Below are 26,954 nucleotides of genomic sequence, written 5' to 3'. Positions count from 1 at the left end.
CGTGCATAACATAATGGGGGCTCATCCGGGATCCCATTAAACCCACCGGACCCTGCTGCACTGAGCTTTCTGTGATTTGTGAGTATGGGTGACTAGTTTAGTTTGTGGTTAGTTCAGTGTTGAGCGTCATAGCATTAGTGTTGGCTATTTGTTGGCTCTTGTGTTTGGTGTAGTAGTTTACAATGGCTACTTTTGATGTGCAATCCTTTTTGGATAACCCGTCGTGGGAGGTGTTTAATAAGTGTCGTAAAATTGATTTGATGACCTTGGCTGACCATTATTCAGTGTCTATTTCGCACAATTTGGTTAAGGCGGAGGTCAAGAAACTAGTGTTAAATGTTTTGTTAGAAGAGCAGGTGCTTGTGTTACCGCTGCCTGAACCTACTACCCCTGTAGGGGATGTTGCTGCTCCTGTAAGCCCGTCGGTCTCTGAGACCGAAGGCGAGGCAAAAGCTCCGGCCACATTGCCCCGTTTTGATCCGCTCTCCCCAATGTCAACTGGTGATGCCAGGAGGGATGTCCGTTCTATACAGTTCCAACTGGAGGCGGAAGAGAGGGCCCAAATTAGGCGAGAAAATCTCCAGTTGGAAATGTGTAAAATTGAGGCAGAACGAGAACAGCGGCAGTTAGAGTTGGAGATTTGTAAAATTGAGGCAGAAAAAGAAAGAGACCAGCGTCAGTTGGATTTCAAAATGCGCCAGATGGAACTGGAGGCAGAGACAGCGAGGCTAGCCTTCATTCCTGCTGTGCCTGTTAGTGAGGCGTCCTCACCAGCTGTAGCTTCCAACACGTTTGACATTAGTAGGCAGATTGCCCTAGTACCTTTGTTTAGAGAGTCAGAGGTTGACTCCTATTTTTGTGTGTTTGAACGTATAGCTGTAGCCTTGAAATGGCCTGAAGAAGTATGGTGCTTATTACTTCAGTGTAAATTAACTGGTAAAGCCCAAGAGGTTTTATCAGCGCTACCTTTGGAAGATAGTTTGAACTATGAAGTGGTCAAAGCTACCGTTCTTCGTGCTTATGAGCTTGTGCCTGAGGCATACCGACAGAGATTTAGGTCTCATAGAAAGTCTCCTAGTAAGACTTATGTGGAGTTTGCTAGAGACAAGGGAAATCTGTTTGATAAATGGCATGCTGCTAGTAAGGTAACTGATTTCAACTCTCTCCGGGAGTTAATTTTGTTGGAAGAGTTTAAAAATTGCTTACCCGAACGCATTGTGGTATACCTAAATGAACAGAAGGTATCCTCCCTGTCAGAAGCGTCTGTGTTGGCAGACGAGTTTGTGCTAACGCACAAGAGCGTGTTTTCGGCTAAGACTGAGAGAAGAACTACTGAATTGCCTACTTTTAGTCCTAGTCGGCCAGCAGTATATCCAGCACAGCAGAAAAATGAGCGTTCCTGTTTCTATTGTCATAAAGTGGGACATATGATTAATGATTGTTTCCTACTAAAACGCAAACAAGGGATGCCTATTCGTGCTAAGCTGCCAACAGGTGTTGGGCTAATTCGTACGGTTGTGAGGTCTGAAACTAAACAGGTGCCTCCGGGTAAATGTAGTTTGAAAGTCTCAGTACCCGACCGCAGTTACGAACCGTTCATTTTTGAGGGGTTTGTGTCCATAGCGAATGACGAAGCATCTCAGCGCCCGGTTAAAATCCTTAGAGATACTGGCGCGGCGCAGTCATTTATATTGTCTGATGTGTTGCCCTTATCCGACAATACATACTGTGGTTCCAGTGTGTTAGTTCAGGGTATTGAAATGGGTTTTGTCCCAGTGCCGTTGCACTTTGTGAATGTACACTCTGAGTTAATCAGTGGAATGTTCAGAGTAGGGGTACGTCCTATGTTGCCAGTAAAAGGTGTGACCTTTATAATGGGTAACGATATTGCTGGAGGAAAGGTAGTACCCGTATTGGAAGTGTTGGATAAAAGTGACCACTCTCTCTCCAATGAGTTGGCACAGAGTTATCCCCATGTGTTCCCCGCTTGTGCTGTCACTCGTGCTCAGGCAAGACAAATGGGTGACGTGATAGATTTGTCAAAAACTGTTTTGTTTAAAGAAGATGATCAAGAGGATGGGTTGTGTACTACCTCTAAGAAGCTGATCACCTCTGACAAACAGCCCAGGGGAAGTGAAATCGCGCCCCAATTACATGACATTCTTTTGACTGTCACCCCCGAGAAGGTGATTGAATGTCAAAAGGGAGACATCAGTCTTCGCAAGTGTTTTGCTTCGGTAATTTCCATTGAGGAAGCTAAAACTAAAGAGACTGCCTACTTTATGGAAGCAGGAGTTTTGATGCGTAAATGGGCAGCTCATGACACCGTTAGTGATTGGAGTGAAGTGTGTCAAGTGGTTGTTCCTACACCATTCCGACAGCAGGTGCTGTCACTCGCCCATGACCAGGCGTGGTCCGGACACTTAGGGATCACGAAGACTTATAACCGAGTCCTTCGACATTTTTTTTGGCCAGGTTTGAAGTCTGACGTTGTCCAATTCTGTAAGACATGCCACGTATGTCAACTCACTGGGAAAGCGAATCAAACAGTTCCACGTGCGCCGCTCTGCCCGATTCCTGTGGTGGGGGAACCGTTTGAAAAAGTGATAATTGATTGTGTAGGTCCATTGCCGAAAACCAGGTCAGGTAACCAGTTCTTACTAACAATAATGTGCAGTGCTACTCGATACCCAGAGGCTATTCCTCTACGGACAATAACGGCTAAGACTGTGGTGAAGGCACTAGTGAAGTTCTTCTCTACGTTTGGACTCCCTAAAGTAATCCAAACTGACCAGGGATCCAACTTTATGTCAAAGCTGTTCTCTAGTGTGTTAAAGACGCTGTGTATTTCCCATCAGGTCTCCAGTCCGTATCATCCAGAGAGTCAAGGGGCTCTCGAACGCTGGCATCAGACGCTGAAGGCAATGCTACGCAAGTATTGCATGGATACCAGTACTGATTGGGATGAGGGGGTGCCCTTTGTCCTATTTGCTATTAGGGAAACAATACAAGAGTCCTTAGGGTTCAGCCCTGCTGACATTGTGTTTGGACACACCCCACGGGGTCCGCTAAAGGTTTTGAAGGAGCATATCTTATCTCCTACACCCAGTAGCGCCCCTAAAAATGTGTTGGATTATGTCAGTAAGATGCGGGAGAGACTGCACGCTGCATGTGCATTAGCCCAAAAGTCTCTCTCCTCTACTCAAAAACGCATGAAGTTGCATTATGACAAAAAGGCTGTTGGCCGTTCTTTTGCACCAGGTGATCAAGTTTTAGTTTTGTTGCCAATCCCTGGCTCATCTCTGTCAGCACGTTTTTCTGGACCATATCTTGTGGAAAAGAAACTCGGTGACACCAATTATGTGATAAAGACCCCAGATCGGAGGCGTTCTTCCCGAATGTGTCATGTTAACATGCTGAAAGCATATTATATGCGTGATTCTCCCAACAGCTCCTCAAGAAAGCCTGTCCAGCCCACCGTTTCCAGTGTGGCTGCGGTGGTGCTGAAGCCTGGCTGGTATCTAGAGGAGGATAAGGAGGATGGGTTGGAGTTACGCCATACGTTACAGCAGTGTGAACGCTTATGTAATTCAGAGATGCTGAAAAAGTTACCATCTCAAATGGAACATTTGGATAAAGACCAAACTAAGGATCTTATCTTATTGATAAACAGTTTTCTCACTGTGTTTCAGGATGTTCCAAGTCGCACGTCCATCTTGGAACATGACGTGGATGTGGGGGACGCTGTTCCTATAAGTCAGCATCCGTACCGGGTTAATGCAAAGAAAAGGGAGGTAATGAAAAGTGAGGTAGCTTATTTATTACAGAATGACATGGCAAAACCCAGCAACAGCTCCTGGAGTTCCCCGTGTATTCTTGTTCCTAAGCCTGACGGTACGTCTCGCTTATGTACGGACTATCGTCGAGTAAATGCCGTTACAAAGTCTGATTCTTTTCCTCTACCTCGCTTAGATGACTGCATTGATAGAATAGGCTCTGCTGCTTACGTTAGTAAATTAGATTTGCTAAAAGGTTATTGGCAGGTGCCTTTGACCTCTCGAGCTTCTGACATCTCGGCTTTCGTTACGCCAGATAACTTCGTACAATATTCTGTGATGCCCTTTGGAATGTGTAATGCACCTGCTACTTTTCAGCGGTTAGTTAACATTGTTTTTGCTGATGTACCAAATTGTACTGCTTATCTTGACGATGTGGTAATACATTCGTCTACTTGGTCTGATCATTTCGCCACCTTGAAAAGTGTGTTTCAGCGGTTGGCGAATGCTTCTTTAACCCTCAATTTGGCCAAGTGTGAGTTTGGGAAGGCTACAGTGACTTACTTAGGGAAACAAGTGGGACGAGGTCAAGTGCGCCCAGTAACTGGCAAAGTGGAAGCAATTGTTGCTTTTCCTGCTCCCACGACTCGCCGCCAGTTGCGCAGATTCCTGGGGATGGTAGGTTACTATCGTACTTTCTGTAAGAATTTCTCGACGGTAGTAGCTCCCCTTTCATCTCTGCTTAGTCCGAAGGTACCATTTAAGTGGTCCCAGGACTGTAACTATGCTTTTGAGTCCGCTAAAGCGCTACTTTGTAGTGCCCCAGTGCTTGCCGCCCCCAACTTTGACAAACCTTTTAAGTTGGAGGTAGACGCTAGTATAGTGGGGGTGGGTGCGGTTCTCTTGCAGGAAGATGAAGATGGAGTGGATCGACCCGTCAGTTTCTTCTCCCGTAAGTTCAACTCGTGTCAGTCAAGGTACTCCACAATTGAACAGGAAACGCTGGCTTTATTGCTAGCATTACAGTTCTTTGAGGTATATGTGGGTTCCAGTGCCTTGCCTGTAATGGTCTTCACGGACCATAATCCTTTGGTGTTCTTAAAGCAAATGTACAATCAGAACCGCCGCCTTATGCGGTGGGCTCTGATTGTACAAGGATATAATGTACAGATAGCCTATGTGAAGGGCTCGGCAAATGTGGTTGCCGACGCTCTATCACGGGTTTAGTAACTGGGGAAGCGTTGATTTTTGTTATTGCAAACTGTATGTTTGCATTTTTTGTGTTGGGCGTGTTACGTTCCCCAGTTTCTGTTGTGGTTTGTGTATTATCATGTATGTATTTCAGGAGATGGATTCCTGAAATTCTCTACGAGCAGCTGATTGGTCAATCAACATTGATTGTTTGGAGAGCTGACCCCGCCCCCTCATCAGGACGCAGCTGTCTCCAATTACTAACTTCTTCTGAAGCTATATAAGCCCCAGTTCTGTTGCTCAGGAGGAGAGATGATTGCTGAGAGACAAGGCTAATGGCTGAGGGTTATAGCATGTTGGTTGTTTCTAAGAATTTTGGTATGTACTGTGTCCGTTGTTGCTGAGGGAGCTGATTGGTTGTGTGTGTCAATAGGATGCAGTGTTTTGATTATTGACTTACATTTGTGTAATTCTGTTTCATTTGTTCCCAGGGGGGAAGGGGAAGGCACCTAGGGAGTGCTTAGGCAAGAGGCCCGCGGGCATACATATACCCGTAGTAGTTTGCTGTCTATGCACACTAGGAAAGACCTGGGCGGACCATCCCCTGTATTTTTGGTTAGTGCACCAGGTGGTGCTAGATAGATAAGTAGTGGGTAGGCAGGTAAGGTAGGAGAGGGGGCTTTAATATTTACTTTCTTTGCTTTGGTTCCGTCCAGCCCCTTTTCCCAAACCTTACCACGTGAAGGAATAAATTCCCTGTTAACGGTATTCTCTGCCTATTCGTCATACTTGTTCACACCTACACTTCCCTACCTTATTCACAACAAGGAGAGTTAAGTTGTAGCAGGGTGTTGCGTTCCCTCTTTCTAGAGGCGTGCATAACATACTACATGATTCCATATGTGTTATTTCATAATTGTGATGTCTTCACTATTATTCTACAATGTAGAAAAAATAATAAATATACAGAAAAACTCTTGAATGAGTAGGTGTGTTCAAACATTTGATTGGTACTGTATGTATGGTATGGTATTTTGTGTGTGTGTGTGCGTCAGTGTGTGTGTGTTATGCAGCTCAGGAAACTGTGGCGTTACACCACTACTACTGGGACTCACTCAGGAAACTGTCGTCACACCACTACTACTGGGACTCATTCAGGAAACTGTGTCGTTACACCACTACTACTGGGACTCACTCAGGAAACTGTGGCGTTACACCACTACTACTGGGACTCATTCAGGAAACTGTGTCGTTACACCACTACTACTGGGACTCACTCAGGAAACTGTGTCGTCACACCACTACCACTGGGACTCACTCAGGAAACTGTCGTCACACCACTACTACTGGGACTCATTCAGGAAACTGTGTCGTTACACCACTACTACTGGGACTCACTCAGTAAACTGTCGTTACACCACTACTACTGGGACTCATTCAGGAAACTGTGGCGTTACACCACTACTACTGGGACTCACTCAGGAAACTGAGGGGGCCTGAGGAGAGTGTCAACAACACCAAGGTTGGAGACTGAAGCATGGTGATGCAATTTATTGGCACATAACTGGATTGTTTACTGAAGACCGGTATTGATACTGTCAACATAGCCTTGTCTAAGATATGTGTTATTTCATAGTTTTGATGTCTTTACTATTATTCTACAATGTAGAAAATAGTTACAAAAATATATAGAAAAACCATTGAATGAGTAGGTGTGTCCAAACTTTTTACTGTATATACTACAACAACAATATTTGTGTTGGCAGATTTAAGGCATTGGCTCTAATAATGTTCTTAGGTAGGCATTTCTTAGGCCCCTGGGCTATATGGTGTGTGCATTTAACAGTTGGGTGGAGCATGGAATTGGAGAGTTCTGCTAGCGGCCAGTACTAGACATAGGAGAGTTCTGCTAGCAGCCAGTACTAGACACAGGAGAGTTCTGCTAGCGGCCAGTACTAGACACAGTAGAGTTCTGCTAGCGACCAGTACTAGACATAGTAGAGTTATGTTAGCAGCCAGTACTCGACATAGTAGAGTTCTGCTAGCGGCCAGTACTAGACAAAGTAGAGTTCTGCTAGCGACCAGTACTCGACATAGTAGAGTTCTGCTAGCGACCAGTACTCGACATAGTAGAGTTCTGCTAGCGACCAGTACTAGACACAGTAGAGTTCTGCTAGCGACCAGTACTAGACACAGTAGAGTTCTGCTAGCGACTAGTACTAGACACAGTAGAGTTCTGCTAGCGACCAGTACTAGACACAGTAGAGTTCTGCTAGCAACCAGTACTAGACATAGTAGAGTTCTGCTAGCGGCCAGTACTAGACAAAGTAGAGTTCTGCTAGCGACCAGTACTCGACATAGTAGAGTTCTGCTAGCGACCAGTACTAGACATAGTAGAGTTCTGCTAGCGACCAGTACTAGACACAGTAGAGTTCTGCTAGCGACCAGTACTAGACACAGTAGAGTTCTGCTAGCGACCAGTACTAGACACAGTAGAGTTCTGCTAGCGACCAGTACTAGACACAGTAGAGTTCTGCTAGCGACCAGTACTAGACACAGTAGAGTTCTGCTAGCAACCAGTACTAGACACAGTAGAGTTCAGCTAGCGACCAGTACTAGACATAGTAGAGTTCTGCTAGCGACCAGTACTAGACACAGTAGAGTTCTGCTAGCGACCAGTACTAGACAAAGTAAAGTTCTGCTAGCGACCAGTACTAGACACAGTAGAGTTCTTCTAGCGACTAGTTCTAGACACAGTAGAGTTCAGACAGACAGACAGACAGACAGACAGGCAGGCAGGCAGGCAGACAGGCAGACATCTCTCATCTTGTTATTACTACTCTCTCTCTTCACCATGGCTACATTAGCATGTTATAGGTTACATGCCAAATGGCACCCTATTCCCTATATACTTTTGACCAGAGCCCATAGATCCCTAGATAACACCTAGCAGCACTGATAAGATCTGGTTTCCTCTGAGTAGCTGGAGGACTGAAGTGTCAGAGCAGAACTAGCAGAGGTGGTAAAATACCACAGATAAAAACATGAAGCTGATGATGGAAAAACAAGTGGGTATTTTAAAGTTTGTGGTTTGAAGATTCTGCATCTTATGAGGGTTGCAAAGATATGACGTTCTTTCCAATTTAAATGTTTTCTAAAGGGCAAGGGCAAAATTGTGGTGTTGATATTGGGGAGGAAGAACAGTAGACGGGGGGTCCATTCTGTTGTTGGGGTACGCCCACACCATTCTGTTGTTGGGGTACGCCCACACCATTCTGTTGTTGGGGTACGCCCACACCATTCTGTTGTTGGGGTACGCCCACACCATTCCGTTGTTGGGGTACGCCCACACCATTCCGTTGTTGGGGTACGCCCACACCATTCTGTTGTTGGGGTACGCCCACACCATTCTGTTGTTGGGGTACGCCCACACCATTCTGTTGTTGGGGTACGCCCACACCATTCCGTTGTTGGGGTACGCCCACACCATTCCGTTGTTGGGGTACGCCCACACCATTCCGTTGTTGGGGTACGCCCACACCATTCTGTTGTTGGGGTACGCCCACACCATTCCGTTGTTGGGGTACGCCCACACCATTCCGTTGTTGGGGTACGCCCACACCATTCCGTTGTTGGGGTACGCCCACACCATTCCGTTGTTGGGGTACGCCCACACCATTCTGTTGTTGGGGTACGCCCACACCATTCTGTTGTTGGGGTACGCCCACACCATTCCGTTGTTGGGGTACGCCCACACCATTTCGTTGTTGGGGTACGCCCACACCATTCCGTTGTTGGGGTACGCCCACACCATTCCGTTGTTGGGGTACGCCCACACCATTCCGTTGTTGGGGTACGCCCACACCATTCCGTTGTTGGGGTACGCCCACACCATTCTGTTGTTGGGGTACGCCCACACCATTCCAACACAGAAAAGCTGCCTTTTAACATAGTTAATTACTATTTTTTGGAAGGAACACTATTTCACTCATATTGTAATTAATTCTAGATCATATTTCATAGAAATATGGAAACACTCGACAGTTATTAAAGGTCGATTTTGGGCAAAAACGCTAAAACAAATCTTTAAACTGTATAACTGATCAAAGCACCATCATGCCAGGTCATTTAATGTTTGAATAAGATATTTGGCTACAGAAGTGCCATTTCTTACCGATTTCTAAAGCTTCCATCCCGACCCCATTTTTTAAATGTAATTTGAAATAAATTATTTGGGGAAGAATCAATTTGTTCTGAATATTGAGGGACATGTCCCCCCATCCCCCTTGGAAAATCGCCTATGGTACAGGGACACGCCAGGGCTCTTAGGCTACCCACGGCAGAACCATGTTCCCCTTCATGAAAACTGTCCTACAGGTCTTTCTTGTGAAATATATTTTCTCTCTCTAGCTAGGTTTCTATTCATCTGGTGACAGATTTTCATGCAAATATAAAAAAATGAGCATTATCCAACCAGTGGTGGTGTTTCCACCAAACTGACTTGTTGTGGAGACAAATTAGTATGTGATGACATAGTGCACACACAATGGACTTTTTTGCCAAAGTTTTCATGTACCAAATAAAAATCAAAAGTTCAATGTGTTTCCATGGCATTTTCAACAGTTGTCACAAAAACTGGTGCGTTACATACATTTGCCTACTCTGGTCTTGGCACGTGTGCTCATGCCAACAGCTCACAGGTACAGTGCAGGTAGGCTGTGCAGGTAGGCTAGTCCACATGATGAGATTAGTATGGATAATTATTTTTATTTGTCAAACTGCAGTCCAGCATCGATCATCATGTCACCAGAATCAGACCATTGATATTTGTTGGTAAAGGAACATCAAGATCACTATGCACTTTCACCACCCTGTGAAGTTCATCATAACTTATTTCATCTGTAGACTAATAAACTGCATGGTTTTCCGAGTCGTAGTGGGAGGACCACACACCATATCATCGCGTGATTCCAAGTTTACTTTGATATGATTGTTATTATATCAATATTTGTGCATAAAGGTGTGTCCACTGCCATTTCTCGCATAATTAATTTTACTGACGCAAAACATTCCCACCATGTTGAACGGACAAATTATTTGTCTGCATTTATACAATTGTACCAAAACTTCCTGTTTCCATCAAAGCTCTCGTGATTTTTTTTATACGGTATTACTTTATTTGCATAAAAACTGTGAATGGAAACATGGTTAATGAGAATAAATATATAAATAAATAAAGGTTAAATAATCATTTAAAAAAATGGAAAGTTGAATAAAGTAAATGAATACTGAATCAGAGATAAACCAAGCAGTACTGCATGTCCTGTGTGTCTGCAGGGAGAGACTATTAGGATAAACTTCTGATCTCAGAAAGGACATTTAAAAGATTCACAACCTTCAGACCACAACGTTAAAATAAAAACCCCTCTTTCCTTCATCGTTATCAGCTTCATGTTGTCTTCTGTGGTATTTTAACACCTCTGCTAACTCTGCCCTGCCTCTTCCGACCTCCAGAAACTCAGATGAATAGATATGATCCACTGTATCAGAGTGAAAACACGACAGCAATGACTCATATAAGATCCACATGCTTGACAGACTTCTCAGAGTAGAATGGCTTGGCTCATACCTCTCGGCATTCTACTGGCTGTTCTGATCAGAACTGTCCTTACAGACCAGGACATCAAAGATGAAGGAGACAAATGTACCTTTTACATTTCTAATGATGAAGGAGAAGACTACTGTTTGATGTTCAGATCCTCAGCTGGAGAGAGCCTTCTGCTGTGGAACACTTCAAACCCACTTGAGAATTCCTCCCTGGCTGCTGAGTTTAGGGATCGACTGGTACTGGAGGGATCAAATCTCTATATCAACAATCTCACTCAGTCAGACTCTGGACGGTACAGAATGGAGTGTTGGACAGACGGCAGGGTGTCACACCGGGACAGCAAGGAACTCCTAGTCTGCAGTGGTTCAAATGAAGAAGAGATGATGCAGGTTAATTTAGGACAACGGGTAGAGCTGCAGTGTGAGGGCACAAGGGAAGATGCCAACATGACAGTCAGATGGTTCAGGGAGGATGAAAATGGGGACAACAGAGTGCAGTTAGCTGAGAACAGCTCCTCTCTCCACATCACCAACATCACCATAAAGGACCTGGAGTCGTATTACTGGTGCATGGGACTGGGGGGACAGCTTTGTGTTTACAGCCTGGTCTTTAATCTGGGACATAAGTTACAGTATGTTATTCTCTCAGTAGGAGAGGAGGCTGTACTGCCCTGCTTTAACCATGATGACCCCAATGGGACAGAGACAAGGTGGGATAGTATCCTCTTTGAAGACATCAGATGGGTCCCCAGTCATCTCACTAGCAGAGGGAAGCTGATGTACCTGACAGATGGAAGAATGTCAGGGAACTTCTCCCTGGTCATCCCATCACTGATGCTCAACCACTCAGGGTGGTATGGGTGCTCTGAGAAGTTGCAAGGAACGTACAGATACACTAAACGCTATGCTCTCCTGGTGTGCCCCAAGGCTGAGCCGCTCACAGAGTTTTTCTCAGAGGGAGAGGAGGTTGTTCTCAGCTGTAACTCTGATCTCACTGAGTCTGACAGGGTGGTGTGGTACAGACGGACTGCTCAGCTGGACGATGTCATTCTGGACACAAGAGTACAACTAGCAAACTTGCCCCAAGACTTGGTTGGCCGAATGAATGCATCACACCCTCCCTCCTTTCTGGTCCTCTCTAACCTCTCACTGGCAGACAGTGGAGAGTACTGGTGTGCTGTCTTCTATGAAGGGTTGTGTGTCTCAGTAACTAAGACCCTCTTGCTGGTGTGGGACCCGTTTGGCATCAACTCCACATTCTACAGAGTGTACTCTTCACTGATGGGCTGTGCTCTGCTGGGGATGGTCTGTGCTGTGATCACTGTGAACCTGAAGACCAGGAGAAGAAGAGACCAGACTTCCCTGAAGACCCGGAGGACTGCAGTCCAGACACAGGGACAGCAGAGCAGCAGAGTGGAAGAGGAGAGAGAAGAGAGTGAGGAAGAAAGAGGAGAGGGAGTAGAGAGGAGAGGGAGTAGAGAGGAGTAGAGAGGATAGGGAAGAGAGAGGAGAGGGAAGAGAGAGCAGAGGGAAGAGAGAGGAGAGGGAAGAGAGAGCAGAGGAGGAGAAAGCGAGAAGAGAGGGAGTAGAGAGGAGATCGAGAGAGGAGAGGGAGTAGAGAGGAGAGGAGAAAGAGAGAAGAGAGGGAGTAGAGAGGATAGGAGAAAGGAGAGGGAGTAGAGAGGAGAGGAGAAAGAGAGCAGAGAGGGAGAGGAGAGGAGAGGAGAAAGGAGAGGGAGTATAGAGTGTACTCTTCACTGATGGGCTGTGCGGAGTCGATAAGTAAGCCTAATAAAGATTAAATGTTTTACAATTCCAACTAAATTCCACTTCCATAACTTGGAGTTGTTAAGATTAGATTTGAGGCCGCCTGAGTGGTGCAGCGATTCTACCATTCATCAACTGGAATGTGTTTAGAATGCTTGGTTCTACCATTCATCAACTGGAATGTGTTTAGAATGCTTGGTTCTACCATTCATCAACTGGAATGTGTTTAGAATGCTTGGTTCTACCATTCATCAACTGGAATGTGTTTAGAATGCTTGGTTCTACCATTCATCAACTGGAATCAACTGAAACCTGGACCTTAGTGTGAGTAGTTGCAACAAGAACAAAAACTCTCTCAAGTCCTTTAACGGGGAAAACACATTGGAACCGTGCCGGTAAAAGCGTCTCTAGAAGTGGCCATCTATAGTGTTAGAACCTAGCCACTACGCCCTTATTTGACCTGGTAAGTTGATTGAGAACACATTTTCTTTTACACCAACGACCTGGGGAAGAGGTACAATGGGGAGGTGGGATGAATGAGCCAATGGGAAGCTGGGGATGATTAGGTGACCATGATGGTATGAGGGCCAGATTGGGAATTTATCCAGGACACCAGGGTTAACACCTCTACTCTTACGATAAGTGCAATAGGATCTTTAGTGACCCCAGAGAGTCAGGACACCCGTTTAACATCCCATCTGAAAGACGGCACCCTACACAGGGAAACATCTCCTTCGCTGCCTTGGGGCATTGGAATCTCCTTAGACCAGAGGGAAGAGTCCTCCTATTGGCCTCCCAACACCACTTCCAGCAGCATCTAGTCTCCCATCCAGGGACCGACCCTGCTTAGCATCAGAGACAAGCCAGCAGTGGAATGCAGGGTGGTATGCTATGTACACTACACGATCAAAAGTATGTGGACACCTGCTCGTCAAACATCTCATTCCAAAATCATGGACATTAATATGGAGTTGGTCCCCCCTTTGCTGCTACAACAGCTTCCACTCTTTTGGGAAGACTTTCCACTAGATGTTGGAACATTGCTGCGGGGACTTGCTTCAGTTCAGCCACAAGAGCATTAGTGAGGTCGGGCACTGATGTTGGCTGTTTAGGCCTGGCTCGCAGTCGGCGTTCCAATTCATCCCAAAGGTGTTCGATGGGGTTGAGGTCAGGGCACTGTGCAGACCAGTCAAGATCTTCCACACTGATCTCGACAAACCATTTCTGTAAGGACCTTGCTTTGTGACGGGGCAGTTGAACTGGGCAGCTCTAGCAGGGCAGAGATTTTATGAACGGACTTGTTGGAAAGGTGGCATCCTATGATAGTGTCACGTTAAAAGTCACTGAGCTCTTCAGTAAGGCCATTCTACTGACAATGTTTGTCTATGGAGATTACATGGCTGTGTGCTCGATGTTATACACCTGTCAGCAACGGGTGTGACTGAAATAGCCAAATCCACTAATTTGAAGGGGTGTCCACATACACTATATATACAAAAGTATGTTACACTGTTAGCGTTCAACCACTCTATATTAATGGAATGTTGTATGTGGAATACGGATACTGTTCACAAATAGATACACAGATATGCATATACATGCCAACATTCACTTCAGTCCACACACACATGTACATGCTGTACATACATTATACAGAGCTGTACATGACTCCTAAATCTGTCCTGTCAACTATCTCTCTAGTACAAAAACAGTCATTTACTCCCTTTAACAGTCAATAAATCTCTCTCTCCCAGGTCTCCAGTTCTCTGGGCAGTATGGAGGTGGGTCTGCAGCAGCACCTGAAACGTCTGGATGAGATCTTTGCTACGCGGGGAGACTATGTCCAGGCCTTGAGGTTCATGGGTCAGATGGCTGACAACATCATCAGACAGCTGACCTCCATGCCGGAGCTCAGCAAGGCCAAGGTGGACCTGTCGGCCATCGCTGATCAGACAGATTACGGAGAGTACTACAGGTGAGAAGAGGAGAAAGACAGACAGACAGACAGACTGTGTCCCCCCTCACTGTAGTCAAGGCTCCAGACTGGGCTTGTTGCTCCGGCCTGACTGACTGGTGTAATCTGACACCTATATATTGGTTTTCGAAGGCTGGTGAGTCAGTGTGTTATAAAGTGACTGCTAGAGGGGGTACTGTACCAGTGGAGGATGCAGTATGTATTGATGAAGAGGTGTTGTTTCACTGAGGGCAGAGGGGGATGGAAGGCTCTCTTTCTTTCTCTCTTATTCTTGTTCTCTCTCTCTTTCTCTCACTCCCACTACCTCTCTCGCTCTCACTCTCTCCTTTGCTTCCTTTCATTAGAACACATTTGTACACACATTTATCCAGACAAATGTAATAGCATAGCGATTGCTTAGTGCCGCTCCTCACCCACCCAGTCTCTTCTCTATAAAGATATGTGTGGTCAATTTACTGCAGGCTATCATGGTGTGGGGTTACCAAACAGATAAGTGTTTTGGGGCCCATTTCCAAGCCATTTCAATCCAATACATTCCATTCCAAATGGCCGTTTCAAGACTATCTCACACTATGAGTTCGACAAGTATGATGTCACTATTGCACTAGAGGTGACCGTAGGTTTGCACTTTGACCTCAATATCCCGCTTATTCAAAGCTAGAAGCGTCATGATTTTTCCACTGGGGCCAGTGCAGTGGAAACGTGGCTTTATGCGCACACACGAAAGAAAGAGAGAGAGAGAGAGACACAGACAGACAGACAGAGAGACAGAGAGACAGAGAGATAATTACTTGACACATTGGAAAGAATTAACAAAAAAAACAGAGCAAACGAGAATGCTATTTGGCCCTTGTGACGTAGAAGTCCGTCACTGGCCGTGGGCAGCATTTGGTACTTTAACGCACGCACACATTCATCACTCCTCCCTGCTCCGTTACCAGATCAGTTAACAATGTGGGTCGACACACAAGTTAACTTCTCTATCTTAGTACATACATTTCACACTTACGTCAGTAACTGGTTATTGTATAAAGAAATAAACAGACAAGTGTTCATATTTAATATACCGTAATTTCCGGACTATTAAGCGCACCTGAATATAAGCCGCACCCACTGAATTTTAAAAAAAATATTATTTTGAACATAAATAAGCCGCACATGTCTATAAGCCGCAGGTGCCTACCGGTACACTGAAACAAATGAACTTTACACAGGCTTTAACGAAACACGGCTTGTAACAAAAATAAATAGGCTTTAACGAAACACGGCTTGTAACAAAAAATAAAAAAATAGCAGTAAGCTTTAGTTGTCTTTTTGCACTGAGTCAATTCCTCACGCTGCTGTTTCCAACGTCTTATCATCAACTCATTAAGACCAAGCTCCCGTGCAGCAGCTCTATTTCCTTTTCCAACAGCCAGATCAATCGCCTTCAACTTGAAAGCTGCGTCATATGCATTTCTCCGTGTCTTTGCCATGATGAAGGTGACAAAATGACTAGCGTAATCAGAATGATGGGACGTTTGAGAGCGCTCGATTTAATCTAAACAGTAAACCAAAAAGTTGTTTGACCTTAACCCGTTCGGCAATTTCATTGGCCTAATGAAAGCTTCATGCCGCCAAAAAACTGAGCACGTCACAGAATGTTTTTTTGGAGAAAAAAAATTGAAAGCTGGAAAAATCCATATATTGTTTAAGCCGCGAGGTTCAAAGCCTGGGAAAAAAGTTGCAGCTTATAGTCCGGAATTTACGGTAAGCAATATTTATTATACTTATCGATGATATGGATGAGCCGTTGTTTGTTTGTTTGTTTGTATGTTTGTTTGTTTGTTCTGTTCCTCTCTCTCTCCATCTCTGTAGCTTCCGGGTATGCTGGATAAGGACCCAAGCTAAGGGAATTGGGCTGACTTTGTAGTGCCTGTCCCGAATGGCTCATTAATGTAAATGGGCATATTGAAAGACACTGTCAGTAGTGATGTCATTTTGTAAATGTTATATTGGGATATTGTTTTATAAAAAACGTGTTGCAATGTATATACTTTAGTATGTTTAGTTAAATGGAAAAATGTAGGTTTGAATAGGTAATTGCTTAATTAATTAGTGTTAATTGTTCTGAGGGGAGGGGTTCATAAAGAGGCATTTTGGATTGAGCTGTGGATGGGGCAGCATTGTTTTTAGCTGACCCATAAGGTTTGATGGCAGTACTGTTGTTTTTGTTCCGGAATCACTATGTAAATAAACACCCAGAAGCACAGAAGAACTTTTGCGGCTCCACCATCTTTTTATTTTGATAGAGGTTAGGTTTTCCAGTTTAGCCTTCTGGCCTACTCTACGTGACAACCCTAAACAGAAAATACACAGTGGCAGAGTACCTGACCCAAATTTACTGACCCAAACTTAAGGAAAGCTTTGACTATGTACAGACTCAGTGAGCATAGCCTTGCTATTGAGAAAGGCCGCCGTAGGCAGACATGGCTCTCAAGAGAAGACAGGCTATGTGCACACTGCCCACAAGGTGGAAACTGAGCTGCACTTCCTGACCTCCTGCCAAATGTATGACCATATTAGAGACACATATTTCCCTCAGATTACACAGATCCACAAAGAATTTGAAAACAAACCCGATTTTCATAAATTCCCATATCTATTGGGTGAAATACCACAGCGTGCCATCACAGCAGCAAGATTTGTGACCCATTGTCGCAAGAAAAGGGCAACCAGTGAAGACCGAAACCTCACCTCTAGTTTCAACTCTGTACCTGGGTCATATCTGCAGTGCCTTTGTTTTGGTGCTCGTTCCCCCTCCCTTCTACCTGCTACTGCTGATCCTAGATCTGTAACACTGTGCCCTCTCTGTTCTCTAGGTGGGTAACCTACCTGCTACTGCTGATCATAAACCTGTAACACTGTGCCCTCTCTGTTCTCTAGGTGGGTAACCTACCTGTTACTGCTGATCCTAGACCTGTAACACTGTGCCCTCTCTGTTATCTAGGTGGCTGACCTACCTGTTACTGCTGATCCTAGATCTGGTTATATGCCTGGTGGCCTGCCTGGGGTTGGCAAAGCAGTCCCGGTGGCTACTCACCATGTAAGTAGCTGGTACCCACTCTGCTCTGTGTAATAACTGGTACCCACTCTGCTCTGTGTAATAACTGGTACCCACTCTGCTCTGTGTAATAACTGGTACCCACTTTACTCTGTGTAGAGATGATCAGCAGATATGGACAGCATCAATGTTATAACACAAACACATTAACACGTATTATCTCATCACCCATCTCCCCTGAGACGACTACCAACCACATACAGTAACAGTTACTGTAGAGCTGAGGTGACTACCAACCACATACAGTAACAGTTACTGTAGAGCTGAGACGACTACCAACCACATACAGTAACAGTTACTGTAGAGCTGAGGCGACTACCAACCACATACAGTAACAGTTACTGTAGAGCTGAGGCGACTACCAACCACATACACTAACAGTTACTGTAGAGCTGAGGTGACTACCAACCACATACAGTAACAGTTACTGTAGAGCTGAGACGACTACCAACCACATACAGTAACAGTTACTGTAGAGCTGAGACGACTACCAACCACATACAGTAACAGTTACTGTAGAGCTGAGGCGACTACCAACCACATACAGTAACAGTTACTGTAGAGCTGAGGTGACTACCAACCACATACAGTAACAGTTACTGTAGAGCTGAGGCGACTACCAACCACATACAGTAACAGTTACTGTAGAGCTGAGGCGACTACCAACCACATACACTAACAGTTACTGTAGAGCTGAGGTGACTACCAACCACATACAGTAACAGTTACTGTAGAGCTGAGACGACTACCAACCACATACAGTAACAGTTACTGTAGAGCTGAGACGACTACCAACCACATACAGTAACAGTTACTGTAGAGCTGAGGCGACTACCAACCACATACAGTAACAGTTACTGTAGAGCTGAGGTGACTACCAACCACATACAGTAACAGTTACTGTAGAGCTGAGGCGACTACCAACCACATACAGTAACAGTTACTGTAGAGCTGAGACGACTACCAACCACATACAGTAACAGTTACTGTAGAGCTGAGACGACTACCAACCACATACAGTAACAGTTACTGTAGAGCTGAGATGACTACCAACCACATACAGTAACAGTTACTGTAGAGCTGAGGCGACTACCAACCACATACAGTAACAGTTACTGTAGAGCTGAGATGACTACCAACCACATACAGTAACAGTTACTGTAGAGCTGAGACGACTACCAACCACATACAGTAACAGTTACTGTAGAGCTGAGGCGACTACCAACCACATACAGTAACAGTTACTGTAGAGCTGAGATGACTACCAACCACATACAGTAACAGTTACTGTAGAGCTGAGACGACTACCAACCACATACAGTAACAGTTACTGTAGAGCTGAGGTGACTACCAACCACATACAGTAACAGTTACTGTAGAGCTGAGGCGACTACCAACCAGTAACAGTTACTGTAGAGCTGAGACGACTACCAACCACATACAGTAACAGTTACTGTAGAGCTGAGGTGACTACCAACCACATACAGTAACAGTTACTGTAGAGCTGAGGTGACTACCAACCACATACAGTAACAGTTACTGTAGAGCTGAGGCGACTACCAACCACATACAGTAACAGTTACTGTAGAGCTGAGACGACTACCAACCACATACAGTAACAGTTACTGTAGAGCTGAGGCGACTACCAACCACATACAGTAACAGTTACTGTAGAGCTGAGGTGACTACCATCCACATACAGTAACAGTTACTGTAGAGCTGAGGTGACTACCAACCACATACAGTAACAGTTACTGTAGAGCTGAGATGACTACCAACCACATACAGTAACAGTTACTGTAGAGCTGAGACGACTACCAACCACATACAGTAACAGTTACTGTAGAGCTGAGACGACTACCAACCACATACAGTAACATTTACTGTAGAGCTGAGGTGACTACCAACCACATACAGTAACAGTTACTGTAGAGCTGAGACGACTACCAACCACATACAGTAACAGTTACTGTAGAGCTGAGGCGACTACCAACCACATACAGTAACAGTTACTGTAGAGCTGAGACGACTACCAACCACATACAGTAACAGTTACTGTAGAGCTGAGGCGACTACCAACCACATACAGTAACAGTTACTGTAGAGCTGAGACGACTACCAACCACATACAGTAACAGTTACTGTAGAGCTGAGGCGACTACCAACCACATACAGTAACAGTTACTGTAGAGCTGAGATGACTACCAACCACATACAGTAACAGTTACTGTAGAGCTGAGACGACTACCAACCACATACAGTAACAGTTACTGTAGAGCTGAGGCGACTACCAACCACATACAGTAACAGTTACTGTAGAGCTGAGATGACTACCAACCACATACAGTAACAGTTACTGTAGAGCTGAGACGACTACCAACCACATACAGTAACAGTTACTGTAGAGCTGAGGTGACTACCAACCACATACAGTAACAGTTACTGTAGAGCTGAGGCGACTACCAACCAGTAACAGTTACTGTAGAGCTGAGACGACTACCAACCACATACAGTAACAGTTACTGTAGAGCTGAGGTGACTACCAACCACATACAGTAACAGTTACTGTAGAGCTGAGGTGACTACCAACCACATACAGTAACAGTTACTGTAGAGCTGAGGCGACTACCAACCACATACAGTAACAGTTACTGTAGAGCTGAGACGACTACCAACCACATACAGTAACAGTTACTGTAGAGCTGAGGCGACTACCAACCACATACAGTAACAGTTACTGTAGAGCTGAGGTGACTACCAACCACATACAGTAACAGTTACTGTAGAGCTGAGGTGACTACCAACCACATACAGTAACAGTTACTGTAGAGCTGAGATGACTACCAACCACATACAGTAACAGTTACTGTAGAGCTGAGACGACTACCAACCACATACAGTAACAGTTACTGTAGAGCTGAGACGACTACCAACCACATACAGTAACATTTACTGTAGAGCTGAGGTGACTACCAACCACATACAGTAACAGTTACTGTAGAGCTGAGACGACTACCAACCACATACAGTAACAGTTACTGTAGAGCTGAGGCGACTACCAACCACATACAGTAACAGTTACTGTAGAGCTGAGACGACTACCAACCACATACAGTAACAGTTACTGTAGAGCTGAGGCGACTACCAACCACATACAGTAACAGTTACTGTAGAGCTGAGACGACTACCAACCACATACAGTAACAGTTACTGTAGAGCTGAGGTGACTACCAACCACATACAGTAACAGTTACTGTAGAGCTGAGGTGACTACCAACCACATACAGTAACAGTTACTGTAGAGCTGAGGTGACTACCAACCACATACAGTAACAGTTACTGTAGAGCTGAGGCGACTACCAACCACATACAGTAACAGTTACTGTAGAGCTGAGGCGACTACCAACCACATACAGTAACAGTTACTGTAGAGCTGAGGTGACTACCAACCACATACAGTAACAGTTACTGTAGAGCTGAGACGACTACCAACCACATACAGTAACAGTTACTGTAGAGCTGAGACGACTACCAACCACATACAGTAACAGTTACTGTAGAGCTGAGGCGACTACCAACCACATACAGTAACAGTTACTGTAGAGCTGAGGTGACTACCAACCACATACAGTAACAGTTACTGTAGAGCTGAGGCGACTACCAACCACATACAGTAACAGTTACTGTAGAGCTGAGACGACTACCAACCACATACAGTAACAGTTACTGTAGAGCTGAGACGACTACCAACCACATACAGTAACAGTTACTGTAGAGCTGAGATGACTACCAACCACATACAGTAACAGTTACTGTAGAGCTGAGGCGACTACCAACCACATACAGTAACAGTTACTGTAGAGCTGAGATGACTACCAACCACATACAGTAACAGTTACTGTAGAGCTGAGACGACTACCAACCACATACAGTAACAGTTACTGTAGAGCTGAGGCGACTACCAACCACATACAGTAACAGTTACTGTAGAGCTGAGATGACTACCAACCACATACAGTAACAGTTACTGTAGAGCTGAGACGACTACCAACCACATACAGTAACAGTTACTGTAGAGCTGAGGTGACTACCAACCACATACAGTAACAGTTACTGTAGAGCTGAGGCGACTACCAACCAGTAACAGTTACTGTAGAGCTGAGACGACTACCAACCACATACAGTAACAGTTACTGTAGAGCTGAGGTGACTACCAACCACATACAGTAACAGTTACTGTAGAGCTGAGGTGACTACCAACCACATACAGTAACAGTTACTGTAGAGCTGAGGCGACTACCAACCACATACAGTAACAGTTACTGTAGAGCTGAGACGACTACCAACCACATACAGTAACAGTTACTGTAGAGCTGAGGCGACTACCAACCACATACAGTAACAGTTACTGTAGAGCTGAGGTGACTACCAACCACATACAGTAACAGTTACTGTAGAGCTGAGGTGACTACCAACCACATACAGTAACAGTTACTGTAGAGCTGAGATGACTACCAACCACATACAGTAACAGTTACTGTAGAGCTGAGACGACTACCAACCACATACAGTAACAGTTACTGTAGAGCTGAGACGACTACCAACCACATACAGTAACATTTACTGTAGAGCTGAGGTGACTACCAACCACATACAGTAACAGTTACTGTAGAGCTGAGACGACTACCAACCACATACAGTAACAGTTACTGTAGAGCTGAGGCGACTACCAATCACATACAGTAACAGTTACTGTAGAGCTGAGACGACTACCAACCACATACAGTAACAGTTACTGTAGAGCTGAGGCGACTACCAACCACATACAGTAACAGTTACTGTAGAGCTGAGACGACTACCAACCACATACAGTAACAGTTACTGTAGAGCTGAGGCGACTACCAACCACATACAGTAACAGTTACTGTAGAGCTGAGATGACTACCAACCACATACAGTAACAGTTACTGTAGAGCTGAGACGACTACCAACCACATACAGTAACAGTTACTGTAGAGCTGAGGCGACTACCAACCACATACAGTAACAGTTACTGTAGAGCTGAGATGACTACCAACCACATACAGTAACAGTTACTGTAGAGCTGAGACGACTACCAACCACATACAGTAACAGTTACTGTAGAGCTGAGGTGACTACCAACCACATACAGTAACAGTTACTGTAGAGCTGAGGCGACTACCAACCAGTAACAGTTACTGTAGAGCTGAGACGACTACCAACCACATACAGTAACAGTTACTGTAGAGCTGAGGTGACTACCAACCACATACAGTAACAGTTACTGTAGAGCTGAGGTGACTACCAACCACATACAGTAACAGTTACTGTAGAGCTGAGGCGACTACCAACCACATACAGTAACAGTTACTGTAGAGCTGAGACGACTACCAACCACATACAGTAACAGTTACTGTAGAGCTGAGGCGACTACCAACCACATACAGTAACAGTTACTGTAGAGCTGAGGTGACTACCAACCACATACAGTAACAGTTACTGTAGAGCTGAGGTGACTACCAACCACATACAGTAACAGTTACTGTAGAGCTGAGATGACTACCAACCACATACAGTAACAGTTACTGTAGAGCTGAGACGACTACCAACCACATACAGTAACAGTTACTGTAGAGCTGAGACGACTACCAACCACATACAGTAACATTTACTGTAGAGCTGAGGTGACTACCAACCACATACAGTAACAGTTACTGTAGAGCTGAGACGACTACCAACCACATACAGTAACAGTTACTGTAGAGCTGAGGCGACTACCAACCACATACAGTAACAGTTACTGTAGAGCTGAGACGACTACCAACCACATACAGTAACAGTTACTGTAGAGCTGAGGCGACTACCAACCACATACAGTAACAGTTACTGTAGAGCTGAGACGACTACCAACCACATACAGTAACAGTTACTGTAGAGCTGAGGTGACTACCAACCACATACAGTAACAGTTACTGTAGAGCTGAGGTGACTACCAACCACATACAGTAACAGTTACTGTAGAGCTGAGGTGACTACCAACCACATACAGTAACAGTTACTGTAGAGCTGAGGCGACTACCAACCACATACAGTAACAGTTACTGTAGAGCTGAGGCGACTACCAACCACATACAGTAACAGTTACTGTAGAGCTGAGGTGACTACCAACCACATACAGTAACAGTTACTGTAGAGCTGAGGCGACTACCAACCACATACAGTAACAGTTACTGTAGAGCTGAGGCGACTACCAACCACATACAGTAACAGTTACTATAGAGCTGAGACGACTACCAACCACATACAGTAACAGTTACTGTAGAGCTGAGGTGACTACCAACCACATACAGTAACAGTTACTGTAGAGCTGAGGTGACTACCAACCACATACAGTAACAGTTACTGTAGAGCTGAGGTGACTACCAACCACATACAGTAACAGTTACTGTAGAGCTGAGGCGACTACCAACCACATACAGTAACAGTTACTGTAGAGCTGAGGCGACTACCAACCACATACAGTAACAGTTACTGTAGAGCTGAGGTGACTACCAACCACATACAGTAACAGTTACTGTAGAGCTGAGGCGACTACCAACCACATACAGTAACAGTTACTGTAGAGCTGAGGCGACTACCAACCATATACAGTAACAGTTACTGTAGAGCTGAGGCGACTACCAACCACATACAGTAACAGTTACTGTAGAGCTGAGGTGACTACCAACCACATACAGTAACAGTTACTGTAGAGCTGAGGTGACTACCAACCACATACAGTAACAGTTACTGTAGAGCTGAGACGACTACCAACCACATACAGTAACAGTTACTGTAGAGCTGAGGTGACTACCAACCACATACAGTAACAGTTACTGTAGAGCTGAGACGACTACCAACCACATACAGTAACAGTTACTGTAGAGGTGGTTTCTTACCCCCTCTGGACAATGGACACAATAGCCCTGTTATATAGACTTGACACAAAACTTGACAAGAAAACACCTCACTATTCAATATCTGTGTCCAGCAGCGGAGTTAAAACAAGTCAACAACATCCCAGTAATCACCCTCATATCTCTTTCCCTTTAATATCTCTGTCTGACTGTATCAGTGTTGTTGAATGATTCTGCTGAAGACTTCTTGTCTTCTCTCTGATGGTGTCCACTAATGTCTATCGACCGGCCTGCTCTCCAGTATGTGTACTACTATGCCCTTAACTCATTATCAAGAACCTTTCAGCCACTTTACTGCTGCTGCTGTAAGACTACCAGAGGAGAGATAGGAGCTGAAACCATCCCCAGCCTTTTTACAACCATCTGGGAGTCCTTTGTTTTCTTTCTCACTCTATTTATCTTTCTCCTCCTGTCATCTCTCTCTACCTCTCCCTGTTTCTCTCTCTCTTTCTCTCTCTCTCTCTCTCTACCTCTCCCTGTTTCTCTCTTTCTCTCTCTCTCTCTCTCTCTCTCTCTCTCTCTCTCTCTCTACCTCTCCCTGTTTCTCTCTCTCTCTACCTCTCCGTTTCTCTCTCTCTTCTCTCTGTATCTCTCTTCTCTCTCTCTCTCTCTCTCTCTCTCTCTCTCTCTCTCTCTCTCTCTGTCTCTCTGTCTCTCTGTCTCTCTCTCTGTCTCTGTTTCAGGATCATGGTGTTTGGGGTGATATCTCTGGTCCTGAGCTGGGGATCACTAGGAGCAGGCACTGCTACTGCCGTGGTGAGTGTCTGTTCTGTCCTGTCATCACCAAACATGCTCGAATTAAAAAACTGATTCAAGTGATCTCATTCTTAAGTCTTGTGACGTCATGGTCAGGTTGTGTTCTGATTGCAAAATTATATATTTTTTTATGTCTTTCACTGGTTATAATCTGATTATCTGGTCAGATAACAACCAAACTATGACCTGTCCTACACATACACTATCTATACAAAATGATATGGACACCCTTTCAAATGAGTGTATTCAGGTAGTTGCTGACAGGTGTATAAAATCAAGCATACATCCATACATACAACATATACAAACATTGGCAGTAGAATGGATTTAATGAAGAGCTCAGTGACTTTCAATGTGGCACCGTCATAGGATGATACCTTTCCTCCAAGTCAGTTCATTAAATGTCTGCCCTGCTAGCACTGCCCTGGTCAACTGTAAGTGCTGTTATTGTGAAGTGGAAAGGTCTAGGAGCAACGGCTCAGCCACAAAATGGTAGGCCACACAAGCTGGAAGAACTTGACTGGCCTGCACAGAGCCTGACCTCAACCCCATCGAACACCTTTGGGATGAATTGGAATGCCGACTGCGAGCCAGGCCTAATCACCTAACATCAGTACCAGATCTCACTAATGCTCTTGTGGCTGAATGGAAGCAAGTCCCCACAGCAATGTTCCAACATCTAGTGGAAAGTCTTCCCAGAAGACTAGGAGTATCAATAACATTGGTACTCTATCATAGAGGAATAAGACATCTTGGTGCACAGAGAGCTGCAGTGTAGCAAAACCCAGGAGCAAAGGGGGGACCGACTCCATATTAATGCCCATGATTATGGAATGAGATGTTTGACGAGCAGGTGTCCACATACTGGCCATGTAGTGTATGTGTCTACAGTATGTCTAGTCTTAGTGGGGTTAATGGGGCAGACTTTGTTAATAACAGGGCCATTCAGGATTCCTCTCCCCCCTCCCTCCATCCCAGAGATGAGCCAGCATGGTGGGACTAGGATTATCCAGAGGCTGGGCAGCTGTGCCTCTGATGCAGGCTGGAGAGAGGGAGGGAGGGAGAGAGAGAGGAGGAGGGATTGAGTGACATGAGGAAATCACATTTAGTCTACATTTATTTGACCAGAAAATACACTGCAACAATATCATAACAACAGTCAGAATTACAGTAATGCATGCAATGTTGACATCACTGACCAGTTTATCCACAACCAGCCAGCTACAGAAACCATTGTGTCTGTGTTATTATGACACGACCTCTGACCTAGAAAAATGACATGACCTCTGACCTAGAATAATGACACGACCTTCTGACCTAGAATAGCATAATGCCACAGTAATAAGCATGCCACACTTCTCCAGCTGGTAATTGCAGAGTCAGTGTCTGTTGGGGGTCAGGATATAGGCTGCGTCCCAACTGGCATCCTATTCCCTACATAGTGCCCTTGGAGATAATAGGGCACCATTTGGGAGCCAGACACAGATACTGTGATGTGGTCTATGGAGATTAGGGTAGAGGTCAATCCCTAGCAGTAAAAGATCATTGTTCTTCCTCCTCCTCCTCAACCCAGATCATTGTTCCTCCTCCTCCTCCTCAACCCAGATCATTGTTCCTCCTCCTCCTCCTCAACCCAGATCATTGTTCCTCCTCCTCCTCCTCAACCCAGATCATTGTTCCTCCTCCTCCTCCTCAACCCAGATCATTGTTCCTCCTCCTCCTCAACCCAGATCATTGTTCCTCCTCCTCCTCAACCCAGATCATTGTTCCTCCTCCTCCTCCTCAACCCAGATCATTGTTCC

At 45.0% G+C, this 26,954-nt stretch overlaps 1 protein-coding gene across 2 annotated transcripts in view; it reads left to right on the top strand.

Moving 5' to 3' along the window:
• Positions 1-26,954, top strand: part of LOC115208036 (protein tweety homolog 2-like) — an 88,643-nt gene that overhangs the window by 44,394 nt on the left and 17,295 nt on the right. For both annotated transcript variants that reach the window (XM_029775754.1, XM_029775764.1), the window contains exons 4-6: positions 14,096-14,316; positions 17,306-17,401; positions 25,080-25,152. In XM_029775754.1, coding sequence (XP_029631614.1) covers positions 14,096-14,316; positions 17,306-17,401; positions 25,080-25,152 — 390 coding nt within the window. The remainder of the gene's footprint in view (positions 1-14,095; positions 14,317-17,305; positions 17,402-25,079; positions 25,153-26,954) is intronic.

The sequence above is a fragment of the Salmo trutta genome, chromosome 1 (assembly GCF_901001165.1).
Source record: "Salmo trutta chromosome 1, fSalTru1.1, whole genome shotgun sequence".
Classification (NCBI taxonomy): domain Eukaryota; kingdom Metazoa; phylum Chordata; class Actinopteri; order Salmoniformes; family Salmonidae; genus Salmo; species Salmo trutta.
Note: the sequence above shows the minus strand (reverse complement) of the source record. Positions and strands in the feature narration are given on the sequence as shown.